The following is a 20,904-nucleotide window of genomic DNA, read 5'->3' on the forward strand; positions in this document are numbered from 1 at the left end:
GATCCCAAAGACCTTGATCAGCTGCTTCAGGTGAGTTTGATTTGAAAAAAAAAAATGTTTATATTTTCTTATTTATTGCAATGACCATCTTTTTTTTTTTTTTTTTGCAGGGGGGGGGGGGGGGGGTGTGCACTGACTGTGATTAACAGCAATCACAAAAAAAAAGGACAGAGGTTGTGGTACAATAAAGTAATTACATCACTGGCTCCCATTCATACTAACCGGACAATCAGACTGTATCGGCTTAACAACATTTGTTAGTGAAATGATGCTGATATAGTTAATGATCCAAGCAAAGTCTAATAAAAATTAATTTGTAGAAAACTTGCAGTCACTTTTCTTATATGCAACTAAATTTTTTCCTCTGATGGTAAAACTGATTTTGCCTCTGCTCAGGCCTACTACATACCCTTTACAGAGATGCTCCAAAAAAAATTCCAGGTTGGTTATTTTATGTTTGCTGTCAAGATCTCCCACTACAGTGCTGCAAAGCAGCAAGCATAGCTCATAATTTTATGAGCCGTGGAAGGCCATCTTGCTGCACATCACTAACGAATAACAATCAGAGCAGGTCACATATCTGTCAAATAGCCCCTGTAAAATGATTGAAAGCATATCTATAAGTATTCTAATGTGGCCGTGAGAAGGTCTGCAGCTTAGTTAATCACAGTGCTTGGTTAAATAATGAGTCTAGAAGTTATGAGAAATATGTAAGAAATAAAACTAATATGTATCCTTTAATAACTAAACACAGATTAACATCTAAAGTCACAGACACTGTTAACACTAATGCAATGCATATTGATTGTGTCCTCTTTGTTTTCTGTCAATAATAAAATCTCTGTGGCTTCGCCTTCCTTTGATGATGAAGAAATAACTCAAACAAGCTAATTATGCAAACTGAACAACAATTCATTAAGCGTTCTAGGCATTGGATGCACACTTATATTGCAGAAAATGTGCACACATACCACAATGCATTCATGATGTGCACCTTTTCCAACAACAGGCCGACAATAAGTCTGATATTTTTTACCAACATTCACACTTTTCAACTCGATTGGTTGTCAGGATGAATGGCATCACTTGGTGGATCACGACTGAAGCTCCTTGGTAATACGACTGAAGCATGTGGTAATAAAATAGACACTCAACTTTGTAGATAACCATTCATTCTCAAATGAGAAATATGCATCTTAACAAACTAGACCTAGACCCTATAGTATAGTCCAAACCACAGATTAAAAAAACCATCTAGATGACAAAACAGCTTTGCACAAATATAATGACATGAATAACAGCAATAAAGCTTTTGTTCTAGAATAAAATATGTTCTAGATTCATAGTTTATTTATTTATTTATTTTTTACTGTAGTACAATGATCATTTAGATATAATTATGACAAAAATCTGTTCTGCATATCAGTAAAAAAATAAATAAACTCTGTATAGGTCATAAAACACTGAATAAATGTCCATCAAATAAATGAACAGACGTATACACTCGACTGTACCTCAGCAGAATCATACCACTGTGAGCTGAAGTGAATGCATGGTCAGATTTGAGCAAGAAATATGTGTGATTGTCAAATGTAAAATAAATCAATGCATACAAATTAAAGAGAGCATCGTATGAATGCATGCAGCACAGACAATCTCTTAGTTGTAGGCTACTGCATGGACAACTGACATTGAACTGTAAAATGAATAAAACTGCAGAAAATCCATCGTGTTTTAGATGTTCACTTAATCCCGATGTGAATACGCAAACTTACCCATAACCGCGTCTCAGTCAACTCCTGGCCACAGGTTTTACAGCTTTCTACCGCTCGAGACCTGAAACGGCATGGCACGCGCTCTCCTCAGATGGTTCGGTTCTTCCACGGCCGCCTGTAGTCCTCCACCGCAGAGCAGGCGCGGGAAATCTTCAGTTTCTCCTGACTGACCACTGCACTGACCATATCTTTCAATTCCCCACAAAACAAAATTCTCGTCATAAACATCCACTCGAACAGAAAGAATCCATTTTAAATCCTAAAATTATACCTTAAGTCACAAACAGAGCCGAAGACGCGCGATTCCAAATCCAAGTTATCTAGCACAAGTCAAACTTATGGAAATCCCAGTAATCCCCTTCCGTCTCATATTCCATCGAAGCATACTGCGCAAATAGGCTACTGTCTTTCCGAAACGGATGATGCTCACCGTAGATTAATCCATGGCTATTATAATATCAACGAGAATTATGATCTTTAGTAGACTTCAATGCAGTCCAAAATGACTGCACTCACAGAATACTGTTTGCAAGTGCACTCCACCATCGGGAATGTTTCTCCTCTCCTGTACAGTTCCCGACAGTACAGAGATGCAGCAGGATTGTGAGTGGTTAACCACAACCGCCTGTCGCACCATAACTTTATCAGACAGAATCCGAATGCCCTCTTCTGGCGAACTGACATCTCCAGCAGCAATCTCTTCCCATTTCATTTCACTCTCACACGATATTTCCTCAGGAAAACCAGTGGGTGACTTAGATCGACTAACATAAGAACAAACAAACGACCCAGCTGAATGTCTGTTACATCACAAATCTCCAAACAGTTTATGTACCCTACTGCTTTTATGTCCCCTTTGAAAGCTGACAAGGTTTATTTATTTATTTATTTTTAATTGTTCCGTGCTGGTGTTCGTGGAAATAATTCATAATCGTCACTACGTGAGTCCTGACGTACTCAGTGTTTCTCAACTGGTGGGTCACCTAGAAACGGAGTACAGGGGCATCTAAAAAAAAAATATATATATATTTTTTTTTTCTTTTTCTGATGGTTATGATTTACAGCTTAGGAAAATTACAAATTAAGTGTCTCAAAAAGATCAATCAAAAAAAAAAAAAAAAAAAAGATTTACAAAACAGATATGTTAAAGATCTCCAAAGCAGGTTTTATTATGCACTCAATTCTTGGTTGGGTCTCCATTTGCACAGATGACTGTTTCAATGCGGAGTGGCATGGAGGATCAGCCTGTGGCACTGATGAGGCGTTATTGCAGCCCAGGTTGCTTTGATAGCGGCCTTCCTCTGTATTGTTTGTCAGATGTTACTTCTCTTCCTCTTCACAATATCCCATAGATCTCTGTTAGGTTTAGGTCAGGTGAGTTGGGTGGCCGATCAAGCACAGTAATATCATGGTCATCAAACCAATTGAAAATGGTTTTGGCACTGTGGGCAGGTCCTAAAGTCCTGTTGCAAAATGAAATCAGCATTTCCATAAAGCTTGTCAGCAGATGGAAGCATAAAGTTCTCCACAATCTCCTGGTAGATGGCTGCATTGACTTTGGACTGGATAAAACACAATGGACCAACACCAGCAGATGTCACGACACCCCAAATCATCACTGACTTATAAAACTTCACACTGGCCTTTGGATTCTGTGCCTCTCCAGTCTTCCTCCAGACTCCAGACATTGATTTCCAAATGAAATTTACTTTCATCTGAAAACAGGACTTTGGACCACTGAGCAACAGTCCAGTTCGTTTTCTCCTTACCCCAGGTGAAATTCTTCTTTCTTCTGGTTCAGGAGTGGCTTGGTTCTAGGAATGTGACAGCTGTAGCCCTTTTCCTGAAGACGTCTGACTGTGGTGACTCTTGATGCGCTGACTCTGGCTTCAGTCCATTCCTTGTGAAGCTCTCCCAAGTTCTTGAATAGACTTTTCCTGACTATCATCCCAAGGCTGTGGTCATCCCTGTTGCTTGAGCACATTTTCCTACCACATTTTTTCCTTCCAGTCAACTTTCTATGAATACATTTTGATACAGCACGCTGTGAACAGCCAGCCCTTTTAGCAATGACCTTCTGTGGCATACTATTTAATAAGGACTGCTATTTAATATCATACCTTATAGGCTGTTTATTCAGTATTAGTCATATTCTTAACAGTCTTAACTTATTTTTTTGTGAATTCATAGATGTGTGTGTTTGTGTCTGTGTACGCATATATATATATATATATATATATATATATATATATATATATATGGGTCTTGGCTTGATGTCCATGGGAAAACGTGGGTCCCAATGCCAAACCAGTTGAGAACAACTGTATGAGATGATTTGGCTGTGTATTTTATATCCTTGTGCTGCCACAGAGGATGGTGGGAAATGGAGTTTGGTCCCAAGTAAGGTACAACCAATAAGATAATTAGCATTTAGCAGCCATGTGCTCCCTCATAAATTTTCCTCATGATTTGATTTTCATATTTGGTAAAACATTAATACATGAACATACTTAGGCTAAACAATTATGGAGCAGCTGTGTTTTTAAAAAGGCAAGTCACTGAAGAAAGACTTTGTCTATCACAAGGATACAGTGCTTATCAGCCATCCCTAGATTTCCTGACATTATGTTTTGTCTAAATAAATTATGTCATTAATTATTTCAGATATCATTTAATACAGACTTACCTAAAGGCCCCGGGTTTGAATGACTGGCTAATCAATTATGGGCTCTCACATGGATTAGAATCTGATTGGCTGTGGTAGTTCTTGTTGCAAGAAAACATTTGAGTGGCACTGCTATTTCCTGCTTCATCATTAGCGCAACCCTGCAATTTCTGTCCATCAACTGTCCCCTTGAAACTAACAAGCCTGTTAACAAAAGCATTTAACCTCTCAAGACTGTTAACTGATTGAGCAAAGTCAATTACTGAGAAGCTGACCATCTTATATATTTATATTTTATATAATATAATATGGCTGAATGAGAGAAATGTAGCTGCCAAGGATGAAAGAGGCTTGTGTTTCTAACTGCCTGTCTTTAAAGAGAACAGCTTATCCCTGTGCACTGAGTCTCAGCAATTGTACAATAGCCTGGAAATTGAGGCCAGACAGCTGCAGCCTTTAAGAACAATTCAGAAAGGGGTCATGGCAAGAGAAAGTGTATTCCTGACTACGCTGGTTTATCCACCTCAGGACTACAAATATTATATATTTGTATATATTTTTGTGGGTTTTGGTAGATGTTCTCATTACTGCAATGCTGCTTAAAGGAATAGTTCACCAAAAAAATAAAACATTGCTGAAAATGTACTCACCCTCGGGCCATCCAAAACATCACTTGCTCAACAATGATCCTCTGCAGTGAATGGGTGCCATCAGAATGAGAGTCCAAACAGCTGATTATTGAGACATTTTTACTTTAAACTGAAGAATTCTGCCCCCCACCTCCCAATTAAAATAAATAAATAAATAATAAAAAATCCATGATCCTTAATAACACTTCCTCTAAAAGTCCATTCCCTGTGGTCCTCTCACATCAAAATCCACCATCATATTTGTTTAGAACTTTGGAACTGTTTCTGCTTTCACTAAACATTGCTTGATCTGTGCATATTTCTCTTCTGATTCAGATGAGATGACTTCACTGGTAAAAGCAATATTATGGATGGAGTAGACCTGTATTTTAGCCAGAAGCAATGGTTTGATGTCAAAAATGTCTTAATGGATTTGTTTATTATATGCACAGCTTTTCCCTTCAAGGCATTAACTGATGGACTGGAGTTGCATGGATTATACATGGATTATTGTGTTTTTTTTATCAGCTGTTTGGGCTCTGACAGGGCCCATTTCTCCAAATCCAATGAAGAAACAAACTCATCTACGTTATGGGTTGCCTGATGGTGAGAACATTTACATATTTGGCAGAACTAATCCTTTAAGGAAGGTTTCTTTCTTTCTTTCTTTCTTTGTTTTTAATTTTTTTTTGAAGTTGGCTATGCAATTAATAGGGCATTCTAGATGCTTGCTATTCAGAATGGCTGCAGGTATCTATGATGTTCTGGCCCCAGTATTGCTGCTTCAGTGTAAATATGTTCTTTTGCCAGTGTTTTTTTTTCCTCACCAACCATGCAAAATTGGAATCTACTCATTTGCATAAAGTTTTATGAATGCTAAAAAAAAATTCTGATTAATTGTTGAGCAAGCTGTCATTCTGTAAGTATGTATAATTGTCAGTTGCACATTTTGAGTCGCTGCTGTGAATATTACCAGAGGCTGAGGGTTCTGCCTGGCCTCAGCACTTTTTCAGAAATTGAGTTTGACACCTAGGTCTGTATTGCGAAAACATTATTCCCTGGAACTCTTACTTACATACCTACTGGACTCCAATTTGGCTGATGGCCCGCTCCTTGGCCAGGGTTCAACAAGCAGAGACAATCCTGCTGACAGCAGTGAAACAATTAATGCCCTGTGAAGTTATGATGCTGGCAGCTGCCCTTGTGCCATGTAGTGCTTTCACTCTGGTGACAGTGTTATACTTCTTTTTGCTGCTTCATATGCTGACATTACAGTTAAATATCTGCCGGGGGTTTACATCATGATGACAAGAAACAAACTAAATCCAGGGCATCTGTGAAAATGAATTGTTATTACTGTTTTAAAGTATTGACTTAATGTCCAAGAAAACCAATATACCGTACTTAGGAATAACAAGTACAATTGTGCAATGGTGGTCTGCATTCTTTATATATATATATATATATATATATATATATATATATATATATACAGTACAGACCAAAAGTTTGGACACACCTTCTCACTCAAAGAGTTTTCTTTATTTTCATGACTATGAAAATTGTAGAGTCACACTGAAGGCATCAAGGGCTATTTGACCAAGAAGGAGAGTGACGGGGTGCTGCGCCAGATGACCTGGCCTCCACACAGAGCCGATCAGCCCTATACGCTCACTACGCAAGCTGCGTAGGGCCCCGCAAATTACTCAAGGCCCCGCCTCCTCCTCGTGTCATAGCGCGTCACGTCACCGTCAATTAATGTTTACAACATCCATGACAAAATGAAGCGAAACTATCCTCTGGTCACGAAAAGAGGAAAAAAAAACCCATGAAAGTGAACTGCGGAAACAACAATCAGGTAAACTTGTCTTCTCTCCTCTCTAAGTTTGAGGTCAGCAAAGTAAAGTTTATACTTGGGTTTATGTGCATTTCTGTTGTGTTTTTTCGGTCTTCCTAACCTAGCTGGGCAGGCAGGCAGTGCATCTCTTGCATCACTTTGTGTCTGACAAAAGTGAGAGTAAAATACAATTATTTATTACGTTTGTTTTTGATAAACGACAAAGTGCAACGGTGTTTGTTTACTGCAGCTCGGAAAAGATAACCGCGTCGCGTGTTATCATGCGTTCATATGCGCATGCACGAAATGAAATGCGCATTTTTCAAGCAGAAATATATGTGGAGACCAGACAGACTGTACAATATATGGGCGAGAATGATTTCACTCCTCATCAAAAGTGCACATTATACATACATACTTTTAAAACAAGACACTGATTATCTAGTCTCAGTCAATGTGTAGTTAAAAACTCTATACAACTGCACTGCACTAATTATGCAAGATGGAAAGCAATGTATTGATAATTTGACAGTGATTGACTTGATTTATAGGCTATATTGAATTTAAAATGTTGATTAGCTGGACATACTGGTCAATGTGTGAATGCACATCCCTCAGTTAATAATAACCATAAATCAAGAATTGCTTCACCATATATATTACAAAAATAAAAAAACCTTTAACATGCTATGGCAAGCCATTTTAGCTTTTATTCATTCACAGCTTATGCATTTTTGATATCAAGCATTACATTTTTTTACTATTTGCAATGTGAATCGATTGATTATTTTTTTTTAATTATTTTTACTAATAGTTAGTCAATAATAGCTAATACTAATAATATTAATACTAATAGCTAATAGTAATACTTAGTTACATTTTTATCTACCAATTTCTATTTTTGATATCAGGAATTACATGTTAACTTGTACAAAAGTTCATTCTTGATATCAATGATGTCATCACTCACAGGGATTATTGATATCTGCATAACTAGTTCACTAGTTAAATATTACAAGAGCCAAGCCATAGTATAAATAGTATTTTATATTTGAAAATGTATAAAAGAAAATTGGGAGCCAGTTTGAATGGGTCTGATGCAGCTTATAAAACGAGTTATCTATAATTTGCAGGTGCTATGCTTAAGTTTGTCAGTAGAGGAGATACTGGACCATCAGCCAGTACAAGCACAGACTCAGTTGATACACATCCAGCCTCAGCCAGTACTAGCACAGACCCAGAACAGCCAGCTTCAGCAAATACAGTACAGCCGTCTTCAGAAAGTACGAACACAGTGACAGACCCAGGTGAAGTACAGGCAGCCTCAGTCAGTACTAGCACAACCAGAGGTGTACAGCCAGCAGCAGATACAAGCAGCTCAGACCCAAATAGAACAGTTGCCGCTCCACCAAATGACCCAGCAGATTGGCCCCCCGTCTTAACAGACTTTATGAGGACTGAGTTTTATCTCTCCTGTTTCTGTAAGATTATGTAATTTATAATAAATGACTTTATATATTTTGAGTATTTTATTATTATATAGTTATTATTATCATCAACAACCACAACAATAGTAATATTAATTATATAAATTTATATATATATATATATATATATATAGATAGATATATATATATATAGATATAGATATAGATATAGATATATAGTTATATAGATATAGATATATGATTTTTCCAATTTAGTTTTCTTATTTATGTTTACGTTAATATTCACTTACTTAATAATATTCACTTGTTATCTTAATATTCTATAGGAAATACTCTATTCAATAAATATTGTTTGTTTGAACCTCATTCTGTTCTATATTGTTGTTCTATATTGTCGACTGTTTTGTTTAAAGGAGGGAGGATTGTATTGGGATCACTGAAGTGTCAGGTGTGACTGTGTGGCAATGGCAAATGGTTTACATAGCTCACGGCGTCACGGGTCAGTTAGAGGGCCCCTTAGCAGAATTTTGCTTAGGGCCCCAGGGAGGTCAGGATCGGCACTGCCTCCACATTCACCGGACCTGAACCCAATCGAGATGGTTTAGGGGTGAGCTGGACAGCAGACAGAAGGCAAAAGGGCCAACAAGTGCTAAGCATCTCTCGGGGAACTCCTTCAAGACTGTTGGAAGACCATTTCAGGTGACTTCCTCTTGAAGCTCATCAAGAGAATGCCAAGAGTGTGCAAAGCAGTAATCAAAGCAAAAGGTGGCTACTTTGAAGAACCTAGAATATGACATATTTTCAGTTGTTTCACACTTTTTTGTTATGTATATAATTCCATATATAATTCCACATGTGTTAATTCATAGTTTTGATGCCTTCAGTGTGAATCTACAATTTTCATAGTCATGAAAATAAAGAAAACTCTTTGAATGCGAAGGTGTGTCCAAACTTTTGGTCTGTACTATATATATATATATATATATATATATATATATATATATATATATATATATATATATATATATATATATTGTGACGAGTCAGCTGCCTCCTCCCTGATTGTCACCGGCACCCCGTCCTAAATCGCCGCCCTTCACCAGGCTCCCGACTGGAGTGGGTGTGTGAGAGGAGGGGCGCTGGACGAGTCAGGGCTGGTGGCGTGTGATGGGGCACACCTGAAGGAAATGGAGCCTCATCACCGCCGCTGTTTAAAAGCCCAACGCGCCTCTCCTCGGTAGACCGGTCTCTTCCCCGTGCATGCACACTGGTGTCCTCGTGGGTCCAGGAAGGGTGCGTTGAGGGACTCCCGCGCCACTAGAGACGTGAGCTGCTGGACCCGCGATACGCATGGGAACCGCACCCGTTTGCACGGCCAACGGGCCAGGATGCCGGGCCGTCCATCCCCTTCCAGCGCCGCGGCCAACGAGAGTGATGCGGCCGCTGGAGGAAGCCGCCACCCCTCGCGCCCCGGACCAAAGAGGGGAGCGCGTGCGGCCGCCGGACTCCGCCCCTTACCTGGACCCTTCCTCCATGAACACTGCCCGACCCACACGAACCCCGCAGCACGACGAGGACACCAGATTCCCTGTTTATTTTGGACACTCTTCCCCTTTGGCCACCTTTATCCCCTGTTTTATTTGATTATCTGTTAATAAAAGCCTCTCAGAGGCCTGACGCCACGCCCACTGTGTCTGTCTTGTGCTCCTCCCGTCACTATATATATATATATATATATATAATATGCATGTATGTACTACACACACACAGATACTATATAACACATCTTGGTGAACACTATTGGTCACAGGTCAGAACATGACTAAGCTACTCCAAAACATGCATTTCTGTTTCCTTTCATGCAATTGCTTCTGCGATTTGTTGTCTGCCTGCATCACCCAGTTACACTTAAGCTTCAGCGTACACACAGATGGATGGATATTCTCCTTAAGAATTACCTGATATACAACAGAACGTCTCTAGGTTATGTATGTAACCCTAGTTCCTCGAGGGAATGAGACGATGCGTCGAAACGCTTTGGGGAACGTGTTTAGCGTGAGCGACTCTGAATATCATATCTAATCTGTCTTATAGAAGAGCGTGACGTCACGGGCGGGGTGACGTAAGCGACCAGGAAGCAATAAAGGCACGAGCCGCGCAGCTGGCTTCAGCTTCGAGTACCAGCAAGCGCTGGCAGGGGTGCCGGGGGTATGGCCTCGAGACGCAGCGTCTCGTTCCCTCGAGGAACTAGGGTTACATACGTAACCTAGAGACGTTCCTCTTCAGGAACTCGAGCTGCGTCGAAACGCTTTGGGGAATGAGTACCAACGCTGCCAGACTACCAAACCCCTGCCTAGTGTGTATCCGAAGTGCCTGGAGTGACTGGCATGTCTAAGCCATAGAATCTTGCAAAAGTAGAAGGCGTGGACCACCCCGCAGCATTGCAGATGTCTAACACCTGCTAGAAAGGCCTTGGAGGCCCCATACCCCGAGTAGAGTGAGCCTTGGCTCCCGACAGCAGGGGATGACCAGAGGACTCATAGGTGGGGTTGATAGCCTCGACTATCCAACGACTAATGTCTGTCTAATGTCTGTTTGAAACATCTTGAATAGGTTCAAACGGGGGTTTGCACATTGCCTCTAACACCACAACCAAGTCCCACGGAGGAATACGGGACCGTACTGGAGGTCTCAGCCTCAGCGCACCGCAGAGGAAACGTGTAACTAAGGGGTGTCTTTCCAGAGACTGGCCATCGAGAAGGGCATGGTAGGCCACAATGGCCGCCACGTAAACCTTCAACGTGGAGTGGGTCAACCCTGCAGAGAGCCTGGCCTGTAGGAACTCCAGAACTGTACCAACTGGGCAGTTTGCTGGGTCTAGCTGGCGGTCTCTGCACCGTGAGGTGAAGAGTTTCCACCTCAAGGTGTACAGTTTCCTCGTTGAGGGAGCTCTGGATTGGAGGAGGGTCTCAACAACCTCGGTTGAGAGACCAGCTGCTAATAGTTGTGCCCCCTCAGGGGCCACACCCACAGCTTCCACAACTCCGGGCGAGGGTGAATTATCGTGCCCTGCGCCTTAGGTCTGTCCTGATCGGTATCTCCCATGGAGAGCCGTCGAGGAGTGAGACCAGGTCTGCCAACCATACTCGGCCCGGCCAGAACGAGGCCACTAATAACAGATGGACCCCGTCCCGGCGTACTCTCGCCAGAACTCCCGGGAGCAGAGCAATAGGGGGTAAGGCATACAGACGAAGCCTCGGCCAGGTCTGTACCATAGCATCCAGTCCCAGAGGAGCTGGATGAACTAGAAAGAACCAAAGGGGACATTGTGATGTCTCTTGAGTCGCAAAAAGGTCTACTTGAGCCCTGCCAAAAACTCTCCATTCCCCGGGCCTCGGCCCCTGCCTCGACAGTATGTCTGCTCCCACATTTAGTTTCCCAGGAATATATACTGCTCTTAATGAGAGGAGTTTGCTCTGGGACCACACAAGGATCTGGTGCGCCAGCTTGTACAAGGGGCGCAAACGCAGACCTCCCTGGTGGTTAATGTAAGAGACCACCGATGTGTTGTCGGTGTGCACCAAGACATGGTGACCCCTTAGGTCTGGGAGAAAGTGCTTCAGTGCAGGATAAACTGCTAGCATTTCTAGACAATTGATATGCCATGTCAGATGGTGACCGCTCCAAAGACCACGGGCAGGGTGGCCACTCATGACTGCACCCCAGCCAGTGAGGGATGCATCCGTCGCTAGTATTACACGGCGACAAGGAGCTCCCAGCACCGGGCCCTGATTCAAGAACCAAGGTTTCTTCCACATGTCTAAGGCACGGAGGCAGCGCCGCGTGACCTTGATAGTTCAAAGTGGATTGCCCCTCGGGGAAAATCCCTTGGTCTTGAGCCACCACTGTAGGGGTCTCATGTACAGCAGGCCAAGAGGTATCACATTGGATGCAGCTGCCATCAGACCCAACAATCTCTGAAATAGTTTGACAGTGAGTGACTGGCCTTCTTTGACTCTCTCGACTGAAATGAGGATCGACTCGATATAAGCAGGGGACAATCGTGCCTGCATCGCAGTCGAATCCCATACACCGCCTAGATAGGTGGTTCTCTGAACCGGAGAAAGTACACTCTTCTTGGCGTTCAGTCTCAAACCCAGCTCCCCCATATGTGCGAGAACGACAGCTCGATGCTGATGGAAGTATGCATCTTTGAGATCTATTGTGATAGACCAGTCCTCGGACCTGAGGAAGGCGGCTCTAATGAACCCGGAGATCGGGCAGATCTGGCGGGTGAGGTAGGAGATAGGGACGGGCCCATCTCCATACCCTCCTGCAGATCTTATCTGCGAACCCAGCGAGTGCAGGCGCCGCTCCGCCTCGGCGAAAGCAGGACAGAGACCGCGAGGAACGCTGGCGAAGACTCCCCCTCGAGAGAGTCCTCCGGGATCGAAGCACCCACACTGGCTGTACCAGTGCAGGCAGTCGGCTCCCTCAAGAGCCGAAACAGCGTGCCTCGATCCCAGGCAGACCGCGCACAGACCATGTATTCCCACTCGTGATGAACACACAATCTGAAACGCGATCTGGATTCCCCTTTCAGATGTCTCGTCTTAGCTTTGCTCTTTGACTATTGCTTACTCTTTGAGGAGCTAATAGTGACAAGCCAGCTGCGCAGCTCGTGCCTTTATAGCTTCCTGGTCACTTACGTCACCCCGCCCGTGACATCACACTCTTCTATAAGACTGATTAGATATGATATTCAGAGTCGCTCACGCTAAACGCGTTCCCCAAAGCGTTTCGCCGCAGCTCGAGTTCCTGAAGAGGAACTTATGCTTCCTGCAGTAAAAACAACTCATCCAGTTTCCAAGACAGCTAAACATCAGCATAGAATCAAGCTGCCACTATAAGTTTCACTAGATAGGCTACTGTACACTGTTCTTGCAGTAATATGCTGTATTAGCTGTACTCATCTATTCATAGAACATTTTCCAAGATATCATCCAGGGATCATCCAGGTGCAAACATGAGATGAGTTCTGATGTTCTTCTTGGCAAGCAGTGGTTCTAGTTTTGCTAATCTTCTTGTTCCCTTTATAAGTCATGAACATTGGCTTTACAGCTGATGCTAGAGATATCTGCAGTTCTTTAAAAACATATTCTGGGAATTATTAGAAACTTCCCACAGGAGGAGCCGCTATGCCCTTGGAGAAAGTTTTGGCATGTCTGCCACTTTTGTGTGTGTTCACCACCACTCCAGGCCTCCTCCATATGAAGGTTCAATTGAGTCCAAGAACCATTGAAATGACTTTCTTACCTTTTCCAAACTGATATTTAAACTCAGCACAAAAGCCTGCCTGTGTTCAGCCTCCTAAATTTAATTAACAATACAAATTTAATTAATTTATGGGGCAGTCGCTTTTTCACAGTTGCCATATGGATGTGTCTACTTTTACTGAGGCTAAATTTATATTTTGTAGAATATTCATGCAAATTCCATTATGTTGGATGTTTATATTGCTATTTATATATAATTTTACATATTGGTTTTTATGAATTTACATACTATACATAAAATATATTCATATAAATATTATTTACCATATAATATTATCTATATGTTATTTTTTTTCCTTGATATGTTTTGACAGTTTGTGAATATGGTTAAAATTAGACTATACTCAAATTGTACATTTATGTATGTGAATTGGGTTTGGATTGTACATAATTAAACCAATAAACATAATGTGATGCTTATTTTTTTCATTCATAAATTACACAGGTAAGAAACATAATATTTAATGGCATAACTTATTAGTAACTATTTGCATGTATTTGATTTTGTTTACATAATCATAATTTTAAAATCCATTCATTTAAATTGAAATCAGAATAAATCTGTTCTTTGTCAGGTCAGTTATTTATTATTAATCTTTATTCATTATGAACATGGTTAAAATATGGCAAATTTATTAGATTATTTATGTTAAACTGTGCAATCCAAATTAATGGCAAATTTATAGGCTATACAATTCAAAAACATGAATCCTACATTTAAGCCTATATATATATATATATATATATGTAAATTAAAAACAAAATATGATGAAAAGAAGCTCTGATCCTTTTATTTGTCTTCTGTTTAAAAGTCCCTGTTCAAAAATTAAAAGGTTGAGCAACCACCAGGTGGTGATTGCTTCACTTCACTAAACTGTGAAATAACGTTAAAGTTGAAGCATCAAACTCACCTAACTGCGGCAAATAAAATGACAGATGTTTTGCTGGTTTGTTGACAAGACGTGTGAAGTATGGCAGCAGTTCAGTTCTGGAGCGTGTGCATCATTGTGCTTGAGTGTGTTTTAGTGTGTGTGTGTGTGGGCTTCCCAACCTTTGCCACAAGCTGTGTCCCAATCTGGAGAGCTGTTATCTAAACTGAGAATCATAGGATGCTGGGATTGGATTTACAGGAAAAGGACATATGGATCCCTTTGTAAATTACTGTAGAGTGAAAAGCAAATCAGAGTTACAAATTAACCAACATGGTCTGAAAGACAAAAGCAAACAGCAATCCATCTTTATGTTTGTCTAACGCATTCAAGGTAGAATTACCTAGTATTATATGAAAAATGCCATTGAAAATGATAAGAAATTATTTTTAATGTGTACTATAGAGTACTTATTGTGTATTTTGTGCTTTACTTACAGCTAAAATTATTTTTTTATTTTATTCCTGCATTATTGTTCAAACTGTGGATGTGGAAGTTAAATATTAAACATATTAATTTCTACTGATGTACTGTATATAATTAGATTTTCTTAATGCTTTATAGCAGTGTGTGCAATGTTTTAATCTTGGGTGACCAGGTACAGTACATTTATATCCCCTTGCAGAACTTGAAACCGGGCAATTTATGGCCTATGTTTCTGCTGATACAGCCCTCCCTGTCAACAAGCACCACTCACCATAATGCCCAGGTATGCAAAAAAAAAAAAAACAGGCATGGAGAGACCATGTCACGGTGTCTGGTCTCTGTTTCCCTGGGTCTCCACTAGTGGTCTCACTTCCCCATAGGCACCTCACTGCAGGCACTACAATTCCCACAAAGCCTTGTCCCTTCATCACAGTAATTGCACTCCTGTTAATTGCACTCAGGTGTCTTCACTTGATAGTCATTACCCTGCCTATATTAACCGGTCTGTTTCTGTTTGTTTTCATGGAGTCCTTTCTTTCCGTCACCCATTTTCCTCGCCTTCCGAGTTTCAAGTTCTATATTCCTGTTCCTATTCCTGTTTGTTTGTTTGGATTGATTTTTGGTTTTGACCCCCTGCTTGTTGGATTCTGATTTGGATTACCCATTAAACTGACACTGTGTTTGGATCTCTTGTCTCATGTGTTTCCCTGGGTTCCTGAACATAACAGAAGGACTCCATCATGTCAAGATCCAGCGGTGTGGGACTTCTTTCCCGTTCCCCAGCCAGTATGGTGGAGCAGAGGGCGAAATTCATAAGATTAACCACCCTCAGCCAAGAGGGGAATGAGGTGGGTGCCATGGCACATGTGTTCTGGACCCTGGCGGACGGTATGGGATATAATGATGCGGCCCTAAAAGACATTTTCAACACCGGTCTGGATGACCCGGTGCCTCGAAAGGAAATGGATCAGTTGGACGCTTTTAATTTCTGGGAATTCGTGTTCTAGCTACAACATTGGCTTCCGTGGGATACCCCAGCCACTCCTGTCTCTCCCGGTGGAATGGCCGATTCTAGACCGGGGTCTACAAACAGGAGGACCGCGTTCAAGTCACCGTTGACACTCCAGAGTCAGGTCAAGACGCTGTGGATACTCCGGAGTCAAGTCAAGTCACAGGTGATCTTCAAGAGCAAAGTCAAGTCACCAGTGTTCTTCATGGGCAAAGGCAAGTCACCACTGATCTTCATGGGCAAGGGCAAGTCACCAATGATCTTCATGGGCAAAGTCAAGTCACCAGTGATCTTCATGAGCAGAGGCAAGTCACCATTGATCTTCATGAACAAATGCAAGTCACCATTGATCTTCATGAGCAGAGTCAAGTCACCAATGATCTTCATGAGCAGAGTCAAGTCACCATTGATGTTCCTCTCCACGTCTCTGCGGAACTACCAGAGCCTCTCCACGTCTCTGCTGAACTACCAGAGCCTCCCCACGTCTCTGCTGAACTAACAGAGCCTCTCCACGTCTCTGCTGAACTACCAGAGCCTCTCCACGCCTCTGCTGAACTACCAGAGCCTCTCCACGTCTCGGCTGAACTACCAGAGCCTCTCCTCGTCTCTGCGGAACTTCCAGAGCCTCGTCACGTCGCAGCCGAACTCTCTGAGCGCTCGACTGATCCTGTCGTGGCCACGGAGGCCACCCTTAACTTGTTCATGTTCTCTGTTTCAGACTTGCCTAGCCAGACTTGCTCTCCTGTGTCATCGATCCCACTGTGGTGGTCTTCTGCGCCGCCTGGGTGGGCTTCTGTCTCGACTGCACGGATGTGGTGGTCTTCTGTGCCACCCTGATGGGCTTTTGTCTCGACCGCACGGATGTGTTGGTCTTCTGGCCCGCCCTGGTGGGTTTCTGTCTCAACCGCACGGTTGTAGTGGTCTTATGCGCCGCCCTGGTGGGCTTTTGTCTCGACTGCATGGATGTGGTGGTCTTCTGCGCCGCCCTGGTGGGTTTCTGTCTCGACCGCACGGATGTGGTGGTCTTCTCCGCCGCCCTGGTGGACTTCTGTCTCGACCGCACGGCTCCCTGTCGGTTCGGCCCTGGGCCACTGAACTTTCTGTTCCTTCCGGGACTTGTGTTTTGTTGTTGTTTTGTTTTAGTTTCCCTCTATGGACCTGGCTATCCGTCCCTCCCCCTGATCCTCCGCCGGCCCACCTCCCTCCTGGTCTCCTTGTTTTTGTTTTTTGCTCTTGTTTCCCTATATTACCTGGCCCTCCGTCCCTCCCCCTGGTCTTCCAACTTCTTGTCTCTGTTTCCCCATATTACCTGGCCCTCCGTCCCTCCGCCTGGTCCTCCGCCACTCTACTTCCCTCCTAGTCTCTGTGTTCCTTGGTCTGTTCTTGTGTTCGGGTGGAGCATCTGGTAGCTGCTCCGTGGAGGAGGGGGTAATGTCACGGTGTCTGGTCTCTGTTTCCCTGGTTCTCCACTAGTGGTCTCACTTCCCCATAGGCACCTCACCGCAGGCACTACAATTCCCACAAATCCTTGTCCCTTCATCACAGTAATTGCACTCCTGTTAATTGCACTCAGGTGTCTTCACTTGATAGTCATTACCCTGCCTATATTAACTGGTCTGTTCGGTTTGTTTTCATGGAGTCCTTTCTTTCCGTCACCCTGTTTCCTCGCCTTCCGAGTTTCAAGTTCTATATTCCTGTTCCTGTTCCTATCCCTGTTTGTTTGTTTGTTTGGATTGATTTTTGGTTTTGACCCCCTGCTTGTTGGATTCTGATTTGGATTACCCATTAAACTGACACTGCGTTTGGATCTCTCGTCTCCTGTGTTTCCCTGGGTTCCCGAACGTAACAGACCATCAGAGGGAACAGCAGAAGGAAAAGAGACCTTCAAACCAATCACCCTGTCCCATCAGTGTCAAAGCAATTATGAAAGGTCATTAAATTATATTGTTTCATATTCCACTCAGATCAAACATTAGTTAATTAAATCACATTGAGGGGTGGATTTCAAGCATGACCATAGCATTATCTACGCAAGGCTATTAGTGCTTCTACTTTTACTTAGCCTTTGCCATTGTGTGTGGTTGGCTTGTAAACACTGATTTGTAGTTGAGGCATTTAATTGTAGACTTTAATACACCTATGAATAGTTAATAGTTAGATAGACAAATTTTTATACAACTTATTTAAGCTCATTTCACACTCATCACTCCCTGGTTGTTATGAAACCTGGTGAGCAAACGTATAGCAAAAGGCATGCTCCCGATGTCAAAGTTGTTCCTGCTAAAGTCTCACTGACCAACTCATAGAAAAACACAACAAGCAGAAACTCTTCATCAGGTAATAAAAATGATCACTATTTTCATCACATTTAATGTAATTGATCTAAATGTGTTAGTACTATTTGTGTGTGTGCTTGTATGTCTGTGCTTATTAAAGAATAGAACACGGTTAGCAACAGGCAACCTGCGAACATTTTATAGATTTGAAGAAGAATTCTTGTTAAGAATGCATGATCACTTACATAAATGTTTGTTTTAATTTGCTCCCTTTTATTGCACTATACTTGAGGGGACAACCATTTGTCGTGGCCTAGTGGTTAGAGAGTATGACTCCTAACCCTAGGGTTGTGGATTCGAGTCTCGAGCCAGCAATACCATGACTTAGGTGCCCTTGAGCAAGGCACCGAACCCCCAACTGCTCCTTGGGCGCCGGAGCATAAATGGCTGCCCACTGCTCTGGGTGTGTGTGTGTTCACTGCTGTGTGTGTGTGTTCACTGCTGTGTGTGTGCACTTTGGATGAGTTAAATGCAGAGCATGAATTCTGAGTATGGATCACCATACTTGGCTGAATGTCAGGTCACTTTCACTTTCACAAAATGAATTTCTCTGTTTCACCCGATGTTGGTGTCTGCAGCACTTCCAAAATTTTCTCAGTTGTTTTGATTTACTCATTTTGTGCACATTGATGGAGTGATGCTGGGAAATCTGAAAGTGTATAGTGGTCGATTTCATACACAGCCTTAAGGTGCAGTCACATTAGAGAATGACAAAAAGAGTTTGCTATCAAACTTTGTTATGGGAAAATATGGAAACTTATGTAGCACTGAGATTTTAGTTGCCAGTCAGCGTTCACAGCCATTTTATTTATTTATTTTTGTATTTATTTATTTATTTATTTTTTGGTACCACTGTAATTTACTTGTCAAAAGCATAGCAATACAGGTCTACTAGCATTACTGCAGTGTGACTGTAGTTGTTTAGAGGAAATATTGCCTGTTTTGCTCATACCTGAGGTTGGTGAGAAGGAGGTCTATGGAAGGTCACTCCTGCAGTGCTTAATTAGACAGCAAACTGCCTCACTAAACATGGCGGCCATCCTGCAGAGAACATTCACACACAAACACATGCACGACTATGAGTCTTACAACAGCTGGACAAACAACCAAATAATTTTCTCTCTTTTGGCTTGATTATTGTTCTGTCAGAGTTGGAGTTCTGTCAGGACAGGTAAAATAGTCAGTGTAATACGCTCTAGCACACATAACAGTACATATTCACAGTCTATTTTATTTAAATAATATATACTAAGTACTTAATGTAAAAGTATGTGGTAACTGAATAATTTAGAATCTTCAAAGAGTTTGATATGGGAAAATGTAATGTTTAATATTTAAATGAAGAAGCAGAAATAACGACATACTGTAATGCCTACACAGAGACTGCCGCTCAGAATACTAATGCAGCTTAAGCTTTATTTTGTAGCTAGGTTATAAATTCTCTCTCTACAAATATTCCATTCTATAGCACATTTGATTAAATATTCATAAACTGATTCCTGATTTGTTTAATAAAATAAAAAATAAAAATAAAAGTATCATATTCAGTCTATTATCATACAAATGTCAGCAATTTATGTATGAATTATCTGCTTCATCTCGTTGGAAAGTGCCTGGAATGAGGAGCAGCATTGATGTTGGTTCTCCCATATCGCCGTTCCCCACAATGCCACCTGCCCTGAAAGTAGGGTCAGTATGAAGGCCACCTTAGAACATTGAAACATTGAGCATTTCGTCAAAAATGCCCTACAATAGCTTGGCTCACCAGAATCTAATTCAGGAGTAGGTAAGCATGGTCTAGGTTTGCGGCCCGGATGTAACAGGTGTGGGAGGGACAGGAGGTGTGCTGGGCACAGTGGGTTTAGCTAGATGTTGAAGCTATTGGGTGAGCTTGGACACCTGTGCTACCAAGGCTTGCACTGCTCATCCTGTAACAGCCAGGTTTTGCTCCTGTTGATCCATTCTGGAAATGCTTTGGGAAAAGAACTTGATTAAACCTGCGGTATTTGCTGTATCCATGTTGGTCAGATAATTCTGTAATGATAATTTCAAAGATTCAGTAGCAAATACAAAGTATCTTTATTGAGAGAAGGTCAGATGTGGGCAGCATGATCGTGAAATTCCGGCGTGAGCCCTTGGCAGCACAGGAGCACTGAGGACACGATCTCTCTGGAGACGAAGAGAGGAAGACGATTCGGGAATGGAGATCTGGAAGACAGTGACGTGAAGAACCAGGAGTGCTAAATCGTGAAGATCACAGGAGACTGGTCGGGCAACATGAGTGGGAACATCCACAACGATCTGGCAAAGACAAGGCGACAACAGAGTCTAAAATAGGGTACGCTGATCCATTGCAGCTGGCGTGCTGATCAAATCAGCTGGAGTCAGCTGGAGTGCGGATCAGCAGCCGTGAACAACAACCATGCCCACCAGACACTCGACATGAAATGAGAAAAGACACAGTGAATATACCAACCGTGACAGCTTTATCACAGATTAAGTGAATTACATGCA

At 42.1% G+C, this 20,904-nt stretch overlaps 1 protein-coding gene and 1 long non-coding RNA gene across 3 annotated transcripts in view; one reads left to right on the plus strand and one right to left on the minus strand.

Moving 5' to 3' along the window:
• LOC132132501 (leucine-rich repeat transmembrane neuronal protein 4-like) overlaps positions 1-2,364 on the minus strand; it is a 127,123-nt gene extending 124,759 nt beyond the window's left edge. Inside the window, exons 1-2 of one of the 2 annotated variants that reach the window (XM_059544899.1) lie at positions 2,047-2,364; positions 1,776-1,963 (exon numbers count right to left, since the gene is read on the minus strand). In XM_059544899.1, the coding sequence (XP_059400882.1) occupies positions 1,776-1,779 (4 nt within the window). In that variant the 5' untranslated portion in view covers positions 1,780-1,963; positions 2,047-2,364. The remainder of the gene's footprint in view (positions 1-1,775; positions 1,964-2,046) is intronic. The other variant, XM_059544900.1, reaches the window with a different exon arrangement.
• Positions 1-20,904, plus strand: part of LOC132132458 (uncharacterized) — a 204,521-nt gene that overhangs the window by 140,759 nt on the left and 42,858 nt on the right. The gene's annotated exons all lie outside the window — the stretch shown is intronic.

The sequence above is a fragment of the Carassius carassius genome, chromosome 49 (assembly GCF_963082965.1).
Source record: "Carassius carassius chromosome 49, fCarCar2.1, whole genome shotgun sequence".
In the NCBI taxonomy this organism is placed as follows: Eukaryota; Metazoa; Chordata; class Actinopteri; order Cypriniformes; family Cyprinidae; genus Carassius; species Carassius carassius.